The sequence below is a fragment of the Procambarus clarkii genome, chromosome 70 (genome assembly GCF_040958095.1).
Source record: "Procambarus clarkii isolate CNS0578487 chromosome 70, FALCON_Pclarkii_2.0, whole genome shotgun sequence".
Lineage (NCBI taxonomy): Eukaryota > Metazoa > Arthropoda > Malacostraca > Decapoda > Cambaridae > Procambarus > Procambarus clarkii.
In genome coordinates, this window is record NC_091219.1 from 27681592 (window position 1) to 27693942 (window position 12351).

Below are 12351 nucleotides of genomic sequence, written 5' to 3' on the forward strand. Positions count from 1 at the left end.
CCACAAATCATGGGACCGGGAGGCGGCAAGCCAAGCAAGTTGCATCCCCACCGCCCCATCAAAGAGAAAACTGCATAAGAGCCAGCACGAACCTTGAGAGCCCGCCTTTGGAGCAGAATCAGCATTGTGTCTACCCAGACAAAGAACCAGCCTGGGGAGGCACTAGCAAATCAGCCAATGGCTCCACAGATGGCCTACCCTAACCAAATGAGGGCAAAGCCCCAGCCCTGCCCACCCACCTCCAAAGACCTAGATCGAAAACTCCAAACAAAAATAGAAGTCCATAATCGGAGGCATGCACTAGCCACAGAAGACAAAAAAGCAACAAAGTTCTCAAGGAAGAGAGGCAAGGCAAATGGAGAGGCACCCAGCAGAGCCAGGACCCATGCCAAGTCAAGAAACTGAGCTAACACCTTGGTGCATTAATGTGTAGTACGTGAATACCAAGTGCACCCCAAGCCAGTGCATGGTGCAACCTACCTGAATAAAGACTGGAAACCCAACAAATCTGACTCACCTCAGGCAAGGACTACCACAAGTGAGAAGGGCCTTTAAAGGAGTGATCCCTGAACACCCCAGGGAAGTAAAGCCTGAAGTGCAAGGACAGCATTAGGGAGAACATAGCGAAGAAAACTCTGTGCACATGCAGCTCCAAGCACTGTCAAGGCTCACTACACTCAACTGTGTAAAGAGACACCAATGATGGTAAGAAACCATCACTTAGCTGAAGCAGAAGACCAGAGCCCAAGCAGAGAGGCAACCCAATACACACAACATAGAGCACTGGCTGATCGTGAGCTACCTCCCCTCTCCCCTAAACGAAAGGGAAAGCGGGGCAAATCAGCTGGCGCTTGTTTTGAAAACTTTCAATCATTGTTCTTCTGGCAGTTCATGAGGCTACATCTCTTCTTTACCCAGCTGTGGTTTGTTTTGTCTCGCCGACTTCCTTTATTGTGTAAATGTAAGTGAAGCAGTGCAACTAACATCACAGCTCTCAACCTTAAATGGAGTCAGCAAGTTTGCATCACCATGAATCCTTAGATCCCAAATGTGGGGAAAAAAATTATGTATATTTATAGATTTTTTCCATGTCAACTGACAATGGTATGTACAAAATTCTCCTACTTTACATACATACAAGACAGACTCACTGTATTTCATTCCCTGAGGTAGATTTTCTTGTGCAGCTATGAGCTTGGTAAGGCACTGGACTGTCATCTCTTTTGACTGGTTTACCTCTGACAGCAGCTCAGCACTAGGGTTCCAGTAAATGGCCAAACTATCCAGACAATTCAGCTATGGAGGAAATAAAACACATTATTTTCATCATGGTAGGTAGCCCTCTGAGAAGGATAAAAAGGAGAAACCATCAAAGTCTTATAACTCATTCAAGGTCCCAAGTTCTCAGCCACCATTATGATTTCCCACCAATCATAAATGACCTGAATTTACCTGAGAGTTATCATCTCTCTCGTGGCCCTCGATGAGGACAGGTAGACAGTGGCATATCAAAAGTTTTCCCCTCATTTCCAGATGATTGGAAATCTGATGGTGATGGGTGTACTGTATTTGTTCCATTATTCAAAGGGATTCAATACATGGAGAACCAGATTTTTGATGTTGCAGTTTATGCTAAATAATATTGATTTCATAGGATAATCATTATTTGTTGCTTTAATGATAGTGTCTTAAAAATTTTCATCCAAATATTCATTTGCTGAAGACTCAAGAAAGAAGGCAATTTACCTTATAAATTAATTTATCTGTGTCTAAGCATGGCTTCCAATCTGAATCTGTGCTCTTCATCGAGAGGTCATGTAGCGTTACACCAGCAGCAAATGGAGCACCTTGACAGCTAACAGAGTCTTCATATCTGCAAAAGTTCCACTAATTTTATTAACTTTAACCAAATAACGTACTATAACAGAATTATCAAATGGGTAATCTTTCTCATGCTACATACACAAAGTATAAAATTATTCCATAAAGGCTATGACATCCAAATTTTTATTTAATTTTTCTAGAAAACTATAGTGTCATTTTACTGGACTCCCCCAACATCCTGTGTAGATACACAGATCCTTTTTGCCACTCAACATGCACACACAAGATACTGTATTTGGCATTAAGTATGTTCCCACCTTGGACAAAAGTGACCATGTCTTCTTTGGGAATAAAATATTTAATGCATTATAATCTAGATGAGAATGAGGAAAATGAAGCAGCTGAAAAATATGACTTCAGGAGAGGACAATGTGGGGAACTTAGAAAGTTCTTCAAGGAGTTTGATTGGAAAGACTCATTGTTAGTAGAGGAAGTAAATGAGATTGTGTCAAGTTATGTGAAACACATGATAAAAGTCCCCCAAATTTATACCAAAACAAAGATGAACTAGGGAACAGGATTGCTTCAACAGAAATTGAGAGAGGGCCAGAGACTAAAACACACAAAAATGGAATAAATATCAGAAGAGGCTAAACCCTCGGACATACCAGCGATACAAAGAAGCCCAAAACAACTACATGGTAGTGAGAAGAGAGGCAGAAAGAAGTTTTGAGAAAGGGGAAGAAAAATTGAAAAAGGGGCACAGTATGCCTCCCAGCATAATGTGTACACACACACAGTCCCCCAACCCACTCTCCAGACTGTGTCCACACTCCACGATGTGCATGCACACAGCGTGAATGATCACCCCAGAAGGACACCAAATTATATGAACATGTGTGGGATTTTCTCAACTTGATTCACCGAGTTAATTCTTGAAACAATATGTATGTAAATTAAAATATATCCGAAAAACTTCAGAATGAAAAATATTAATTTAAAATAATTGCAGAATTACTCTATCATTAAAAACAACAAACTATAATTATTACTCTAGAAATCTACTGTAAACAAATAAAAAGTTAACACATAGCTGATTTTGCCAGTGTAGACTCCATAATGCAGTTTAGTTATTGGGAAGAAAGTGACCATTTGCAGTATCAAATCACTGTCCTTGAATATCTGCCGAGGAGTTCCGCATTTAATTTTATAATGAAACAATTGAATTATTGCAGCAAAAGCACTAGTTCGCTTCATCACACCCTCCAAATGTAATGAATATAGCCAAGCCTATTAATCGGGAATATTCATAGCAATATATATCATTTATAGAGCCCTCTATCATTTATATAGCTTGCAACCTCCGAAAGTCCAAGATGCATGAAATGAGTTGCAAACATGCACAACCACAGCTCCAGTAAGAACACTGCCACATCAAGTTCAACCAGATGTGGAACAAAGCCATGGTAACCAGTAATGATGACGTTAAGCAACTTACCATCATCTGTAGAACTCCCTGCCTGTCCACACCACGTTCTTCCAAGGCCACTAAGATCTACACTGTGTGGAGATCCTCATTGCCAATGTACAAAAGGGGGCAGACAGAGAATGACACCATGACTGTATAGTCACAACAGCAACAAAGTCATGCTTCTATATAAATGTCATGCATCAATACAGAAAGTATGTAGGGATACAAATTGGAAGAGCATCTAACTCTAAAAATGTGTGAACCTAAGCTAGCGAGTACTGAACTCTATTACATACATACATACACACACATACATACATACATACATACATACATACATACATACATACATACATACATTACATACATACAAACATACACACACAAACCCAAACTAAATAAAGGGACCTATTAGACGAAATAAATTGGTGGTAAGCAGGCATGCCACTAGTGGCAATTGAGCACCATCAAAGAAAATGGGAGGATGTAGTTCACGCTCTGCCAAACAAGTGACCGGGTCAAACAGAATCCAAGCCTCTTTCCTCAAGGAGGCTTGGCATGTAAGCCAGCCAGAACAAACAGCGACCACACAATGCAGTCAACAGAGAAAGCGAGAACAATTTTCATGAGAAGTACTGAAACATGCCCAAGCAGGCCACCGTTGCAGAACCGAGGAGACAAAGCCAACTGTAATACCAGGCCCTTTATTGACCAATCTAAGTAAATAAAACTTGTGTATGGAAAGCTGCACAATGCTCGAAAGCATGTTACATGCTGTGGGTTTTTTTCTTTTCTTCAAAAAATTAACTAAAGTATGTAGGATGGGTACAACAATGAAATAATGTAAGTGAAATGGGTGAGTATGTAATGTGGAATCATGGAGCGCTTCAGAATCTTTTAATGAGAAGGGTATACAAGGGTGAAACGAAAGTACAGTACAGTACCATATGATAAAGGCAGATAATTATCTTTGAAGGAAAGAGTTGAACAATATATGAAAGAAAGGGTTAGGGGGACAGGTGAAAGACCGTCAAAGAGTTTAAGGTTTGTGCAATGACAGAGCTTCCTGAAAATCATTTCTTGTGGCCACCTCGTGAGGGGCAGCTAATGGGAGGAAGGCATCAGGCCAATAGACTGATAAAATAACACCCTCTAACCCCACCTGATGTGGATGTCTCGTATGGAGACCTGAATGTTGCGAATAACTTGGGCAATCATCTTCTCCTGAAAGCTGTCTTGAGATTTGGATTTACTGCCTGTATGAAGGTAAATACAAAATTAATTTAACTCGACAGACAAAATTTAAAAAAATCATAACATATACAGCATTGCATGTATATTATGCAAATTATGTAAACGAATTATACAGTAAAGTAAGTGAACACTATGATGAACAGTATGGCAAGTGATCATTATGATGGACGCAAAGAAGTACGATCACAAAACATATGGCGTAAGAACATCAATATAACAGTGGCCAACATGGGGCTTAAGGCAGAACGCTCCTGCCTCTTACAATTGCTAGACCACTGGTATGGCCATGGAAAACATGCAATATTCAGTAAACAGACTTCACAACAGGTTTCAACAAATGTAACCATGGTATAATTGCATACAAAATGTGCATGAAAAGAATCCCCGTGGTGTAGTGGCAAGACACTTGTCTGACATTTCGTGAGCACTTTGTCTATGGTTCTTATCCTGGCAGGGGAGGATTTACTGGGTGTCAATCCTTAACTGTAGCCTCTGTATACCCGGTATATAATTATAATTATATACTGTAAGTATAATATTTTATGCTCTATATAAAATGGGTACCTGGTTGTAAAACAATTTGGCGGGGTCATATTCTGGGGAACATACAGTAGTATTAAGGATTTACCCGAAACGATATGCGTGCTAGTGGTTGTACAAGAATATAAGAACTCTTGTAGAGTACTGTATATATAAATAAAAATAAAAAGATTAACTGGCATAGTAGGAAGCTAGATCTTTAATTTCCTAATAAACAAAAGTGCAAAGAACAATATTGTAGTAAACAAAACAAAAAATTCTGGATCATCCACATTGAAAAGGGAGTCCTCCAGGGTTCTGTACTGGCTTCTCGGTTTTTTAAATGAGAAACAAGTTTTTTTTATCTTCTTAGAAAAAAAAAAAGAGACCTTTTTCAGTGTCAGTAGATAATTAATGAAATGCATTAGGAAGTAGTGTGGTGGAGGTCGACTCCATACACAGTTTCAAATGTTGATATGCTAGAACATAATAGGCTCAGGAACCTGAACACCAGTTGTTTGACAGTTGCGATGCAGGACCAAAGAGCCGAAGCTCAACCCCAACAAGTACACTAGGCGAGTACACCTGCATGCTGAAGACATAGGTACACTGCTCTTCCCTATCTCTACACCTTCATGCATTGGGTACATTACTGTTCTTCCTCATCTCTACTCCTGCATGTTTCAGATACAGATACAGTACTGTACTTCTCCTATCTCTCTACCTGCATGCTCCAAATGTGGGTACTGAACTTCCCCACCTCTACACTTCCACATTCCAGATACTGTACAAGTACAGTACAGTACTATACTTCCCCATCTCTACTCCTATATGTTTCAGATACAGGCACAGTACTGTACTGTGACCCTCGTCACGGCCCTTGTGGATTTGTTCACAGTACAGTACTGTTCTCCCCCCCCCACCCCCCTCACTACACATTCACCATCAATTTGGTTTTTAATTTGTGCAACTTAATCATTAGTAAGATATCATATGAAGAAAAACATTTTACATAGCTCACCTTTCTCCATCTCTTGAAGTTTTAGCTTTGCACTTTCTGCCTTTTGAAGGGTGGCCATCTTAATCTCCTGCAGTAGCTTTTCTTCACGTTCAGCATTATATTTGATGGACGTGTTGGGCACCACAATAACTAACACCCTCTCCACTACTGCCACCCATGGTGCAGTGTACAGCTGGGACCAGGGTATCTTTAAAGTTAAACACCCTGTAATTCAAAATAATGTAAGCTTTTTTTAACAATGTACTTACAACCAATCCTAGTTTATTATACATTGTACATACAAGTAATCAAATCTACTTTGTTTATTACACACTGTACATGCCAACAATCATAACCGACTGGACCAAATATGCTAGAAGTCATATATAATTAGCAAAAAAGTGCCAAGAACTGAAGGCTAAATACCACAGGTTTGTGACAATATTCAAAAGTTCCTAAATATCTTTCAAGATTTCACAAAGAGAGCAGAAAGATACTAGACAAGTGATGGCAAAGGAATTAGATTCACTAAGGATTTTACCGAGGAATATACGGCTCGAAGGAAAAGTGAAATTGAAATCGGTATATTGTGGTATAAAGAGGTATATTGAAACCACATAATTTACACTTCGTTTCATTATCATTAACATCATTTCATATTCCCAGTGATATTTGTACCCAAGCCTGAGCCGCATGTGGACAGTCCCTCCAAGCTTTTCTCCTTTTACCATAAGTGAAATGGCTGTTTTACCCATTTTTTCACTTTTTCATCAGTGAAAAGTGGAGAAGTGTGACTATTGGCAGGACAATGCAGTTCTGACAGTAAGGTGCAGGTTTCAAATAATTTCATCAAATGCCCACAAGTTAATAATTTGTGGCTAATATGTAACCAAATCAAAGATGCAAGGGCAGGAGCTTGTAAGCTGCACCCTGGAGTACAGACTTTCAAAAGTCCGTCCTAACTTTCTTATAAATAATAGAAGGAAATATATACACAATATAAAATAATGAAGTAAAGATCAAGTTATCTTAGTCTAAGTTGGACAATAATAATTCATTTGGCTAAAGTTTCACAAATGGTCTTTATTTAATGACTTGAGGTTAGTTTACAATGATTATCGCTGGCCATTTACAGTTACCTTACAGGATCACTTAGATTGTGATAATTTCACAACCCATGTAAACATCAGTGATGATTTCTCCAAGATGAGATGCCCCACTCACACAACTGGTGGCCCTAGAGCCTCGATCTACTTGATGAAACCCATGGCCCACAATACATAATTCCTAGATGAAATACAGATCAGAAACCCTTCCTCCCCCCCGCTCTTAGAAATAAATAAAAACAATCAATAATAATAAAATAAAGACCCTTAAACATCAAAACATGCATGAAAGCATCAGAATGTGTATATGTAAATGATACACAGTATTCATCTTTAGATATCCACATACAGTACTGTACTAGTATGCTGAAATACATATGAAGACCCTTATATACACACTGCTCTTTGACAAGAGAGAATAAGCTTAGTTTAGCGGACACACAGAAAGGTGTGTCAGCAAGTGGACAGCCTGCCTGATATCGTAACTCATAGTATATTTCACATTTCCAAACGTTTGGAAAAGTTTGGAAAAAAAAAACTATTTCCCTCGCATCACCCTGGCTGCTTACCTCCTCAAACACCCCTGAATGTTGCCCCTCACCCCTCCTGCTGCTCTGCTACTCTAGTAGCATACAATTAAAAGCGATGCTTCACAGATAAACTGCCATGATATTTACCAATGTGGCCGAAGACTGGTCGCACAGGAAGATTTAGTTCATCGAGGGCACTCTGCTTCACCTCCAGCTCCCGCAACTCCACGTCCCCTGAAATATCAACACCTTAGTATTCTGAATGAATTAACATTTTCTGAGTAGGGAGGAGGGCTAGCAAAGAGAGGAATGAGAGGGGGGGATTGCAAAGAGGAAGAATGAGGAAGCTACCATTATGTGGAGAACTCGTGGGAGGTTGCCACAAAAAAGGAGGGGAGAGGGAGGGGTAGGGGGGCTGCCATGGGGAGGGAAGAGGGGCTGCCATGGGGAGGGAAGAGGGGCTGCCATGGGAAGGAGAGAGGGGGATGCCAAAGGGAGAGGGGCTGCCACAGGAAGATGGAAAATTATTGCCACAGGGAGAGGGAAAGGTGCAGCGACATGGAGGGGAGAGGGGCTACCACAGTGAGGGGGGCGGAGGAAGAAGATCGGCTGCCCCAGTGAGGGGGGGAGAAGATCGGTTGCCCCAGTGAGGGGGGTAAAGGAGAGGGGCTGCCCCAGTGAGGGGGGGAAAGGAGAGGGGCTGCCCCAGTGAGGGGGGGAAAGGAGAGGGGCTGCCCCAGTGAGGGGGGGAATGGAGAGGGGCTGCCCCAGTGAGGGGGGGGAAAGGAGAGGGGCTGCCCCAGTGAGGGGGGGGAAGGAGAGGGGCTGCCCCAGTGAGGGGGGGGGGGAAAGGAGAGGGGCTGCCCCAGTGAGGGGGGGGGGAAAGGAGAGGGGCTGCCCCAGTGAGGGGGGGGGGGAAGGAGAGGGGCTGCCCCAGTGAGGGGGGGGAAAGGAGAGGGGCTGCCCCAGTGAGGGGGGGAAAGGAGAGGGGCTGCCCCAGTGAGGGGGGGGGGGAAGGAGAGGGGCTGCCCCAGTGAGGGGGGGAAAGGAGCGGGGCTGCCCCAGTGAGGGGGAGGAAAGGAGCGGGGCTGCCCCAGTGAGGGGGGGAAAGGAGAGGGGCTGCCCCAGTGAGGGGGGGGAGAAGGAGAGGGGCTGCCCCAGTGAGGGGGGGGAGAAGGAGAGGGGCTGCCACAGTGAGGGGGAAACGAGAGGGGCTGCTCCAGTGAGGGGGGGGAAGGAGAGGGGCTGCCCCAGTGAGGGGGGGGGGAAAGGAGAGGGGCTGCCCCAGTGAGGGGGGAAAGGAGAGGGGCTGCCACAGTGAGGGGGAAAGGAGAGGGGGCTGCCACAGTGAGGAGGGAAGGAAAGGGCTGCCACAGTGAGGGGAAAGGAAAGGGCTGCCACAGTGAGGGGGAAGGAAAGGGCTGCCACAGTGAGGGGGAAGGAAAGGGCTGCCACAGTGAGGGGGAAGGAAAGGGCTGCCACAGTGAGGGGGAAGGAAAGGGCTGCCACAGTGTGGGGGGGAAGGAAAGGGCTGCCACAGTGAGAGGGGAAGGAAAGGGCTGCCACAGTGAGAGGGGAAGGAAAGGGCTGCCACAGTGAGGGGGGAAGGAAAGGGCTGCCACAGTGAGAGGGGAAGGAAAGGGCTGCCACAGTGTGGGGGGAAGGAAAGGGCTGCCACAGTGAGAGGGGAAGGAAAGGGCTGCCACAGTGAGAGGGGAAGGAAAGGGCTGCCACAGTGAGGGGTAAGGAAAGGGCTGCCACAGTGAGAGGGGAAGGAAAGGGCTGCCACAGTGAGGGGAGGGAGAGAAGATAGGAGAGGGGCTGCCACAATGAGGGTAGGGAGGAAGGGAAGGAGATGGGCTACCACAGGGGGAGAGAGGGGAAGAAGGCAGAGGGGCTGCCACAGGGTGGGAGGGGGCTGCCACAAGGAGGGATGGGGGGCTGCCACAGGGAGGGTGGGGACTGCCACAAGGAGGGATGGGGGGCTGCCACAGGGAGGGTGGGGGGGCTGCCACAGGGAGGGTGGGGGGGGGCTGCCACAGGGAGGGATGGGGGGCTGCCACAGGGAGGGTGGGAAGGAAAGGGGCTGCCACAGGGAGGGTGGGAAGGAAAGGGGCTGCCACAGGGAGGGAGGGGGGGCTGCCACAGGGAGGGTGGGAAGGAAAGGGGCTGCCACAGGGAGGGAGGGGGGGCTGCCACAGGGAGGGTGGGAAGGAAAGGGGCTGCCACAGGGAGGGAGGGGCCTGCCACAGGGAGGGTGGGAAGGAAGGAAAGGGGCTGCCACAGGGAGGGAGGGGGCTGCCACAGGGAGGGAGGAATGCATCCACAGCTTAGCCACTATAGCAGAAGTTGGTGCATTGCAGATCATTGATCCTTCCATGTCACTCGGCCATTCCTCCCTTGTGCTGAAGGTCACCTCCTTACCCCTTACACCCATCTTATGCTCAAAACTTTTTAACCCTCATTTTTATTGGCTTGTAATAAGAAAATCCTCTTTTCATATCTATCAATCAAATGCTTGAATTCAATTTTAAAAGGTAAAAAAAAGCACAATCCAGTTTTCACTAACTGCATTAATACTTTAAAATAAAGCCCTAATAGCTCAATAATATAGACAAATGTTTCTAAGGTATTGAATATATTTATAAATTAAATTTATCATTTTTTATTAGGCCAACATTTAAAAAAAAAATTAATCTGTTGGGGCCACTCAGTAGCTGCCCGAGTTAAGTGCTAATCCAGTTAAGACTTTGGTAGATGTACCCCAGGGTAAATGTAGCCCACACCCAGCAGTTGCAGCAGGGGCAAAATGGGGTGCTCCAAAGAAACCAACGAAAATGAGAGGCATAAAGAAGGGCAAGGGCCCCCCCAAGACAAATATAAAGAAACAGCCAGCACAGCCTACCAACACACGAGCAGAACAGTAAAGAATGTAGCCACAGCCTCCAACAATAGGAGCATACAGCTTTGGTAGAGCTGCCAAGGCCAAAACCCCCACAAGAGGTCTACTGGCACACAACCCTAGCACACCCATGTCTTCTGTTAACCAATCAGAATGCAGCTCAAGCACACTCGAGCTGCATTCGAATCTCGACTGTGTCCAGGAAAGACCAGCGGTGCCTGTCAGCACCAGCAACCAAGGCTGGTGCATGCAGCTGCAGCTCGGAGCACAGCTGTACAAGTCGGGGCCCACAGCACCACTTAATAATCATGAATAAAGTAACTGGAATTATTTTGAGATAGGTGTCATAGATGATCCTGACTAATAAAAATTACGTACAAGGTTCAGATATCAGTGAACACAATGCTAGTTATGATGCTAGCATTATGCTCACATAAGGAGGCAGACATTCAGAACATACAGCCAAGGTTTCTGAATCTACACATTATGCAAAGTGACTTCAAGTTCCTTTTAAAAATCTTGTAGAAAATTATTCATATTTATGATTTAGTCACAGGAATCTGATGATGAGTGTTTGAAGTAATAATAGCAACATAGTAGGAGTGTGTTAAAAAAGTGTGTGGAGTGTGCCACATCCTGGGGATGCCACAGACAAATACAACTCATACAGGGATGGGGGAGGGGTATAGGTGTGTGGCACCCAGTGCCTGACTGATGGATGCTTCCTGTGTTATCCTCAGATGTTTCACTGTTTGTTTATCCCTTGATTTTCTTCATTTACAATGTGTGTGTGTGTGCGCGTGCGCTGGATAACTTGATAAATCAAATAATTCATATAACAACAATTGTTTCAATAACCCAATTCAATTGTTGAGTGGTTTACCTGGTATAATCCAATACAGCCAATATAGTGAAAAGGATGTGAACATAACATAGAATGGTGTTGGGTTCTGGGCGATGACATACAGCCTAATTGGCACCACATGGGCTGGGAGTATAAATTGAAAGAAAGGAGTAAGCCACCAATGTGGCACACACACATGAAATGGTTGCAGGATTTTTTTTCCATAGGTCAAGGTAAATTCCATTACATTCACAGAGAGCTATTATATCCATATATGCATCATACATGTAAAACCCAGACAGTAATTGTTAAAATCGTTGTATGATGATAACTGCATTACCCGTGAATCAATAAATGACGATAACTGCTGTCTAAGGGGTAAAACATAAATGCCATGGCTCCCAGCACCTCTGAAGGAACTAGGTTCGTGCTCCGAGTCTCCGGTAGGTCAGAGAACTCCACGAGTGATGCCATCTTCATCAGAGACGGTGGCTTCAGGACATGGGCACCCCACCCCCCACCAAAAAACACTTTGAAAAAGAATCCCAGACTGAAGGGGACACCATAAACCTAAAAGAAAAGCAAGAAGGAGATCTAAAGACCAAGTGTGCAAGCAGTGCATGAGCAGGCCAGAGGTGAAACAATGCTCGAGAAAGCTTACGAAACAGTACCGAGGCCATATCTATTGAAACAAACAACAGTGGGTCTGCCAACACTGCACAAAAAGTGGCGACAGTATTCAGCATCAAGTGCCACTCAAGAAACAGTCAAGAATGGGAAGAAACAACATGCTCAGAAACCAAAGAGCAACAACAAAGAGAAATGACATTACAAAAAGAGCAAGAAACCACATACTGTACTACCACTGAGAAGACAACCGTAGATGGGACGCCATCAAATT

The 12351-nt window shown here is 44.4% G+C and overlaps 1 protein-coding gene across 1 annotated transcript in view; it reads right to left on the reverse strand.

Moving 5' to 3' along the window:
• Nucleotides 1-12351, reverse strand: part of LOC123775366 (vacuolar protein sorting 13C) — a 115501-nt gene that overhangs the window by 99374 nt on the left and 3776 nt on the right. Inside the window, 5 exon segments of the mRNA XM_045770512.2 lie at nucleotides 1152-1296; nucleotides 1747-1873; nucleotides 4458-4551; nucleotides 6090-6293; nucleotides 7852-7938. Coding sequence (XP_045626468.2) covers nucleotides 1152-1296; nucleotides 1747-1873; nucleotides 4458-4551; nucleotides 6090-6293; nucleotides 7852-7938 — 657 coding nt within the window.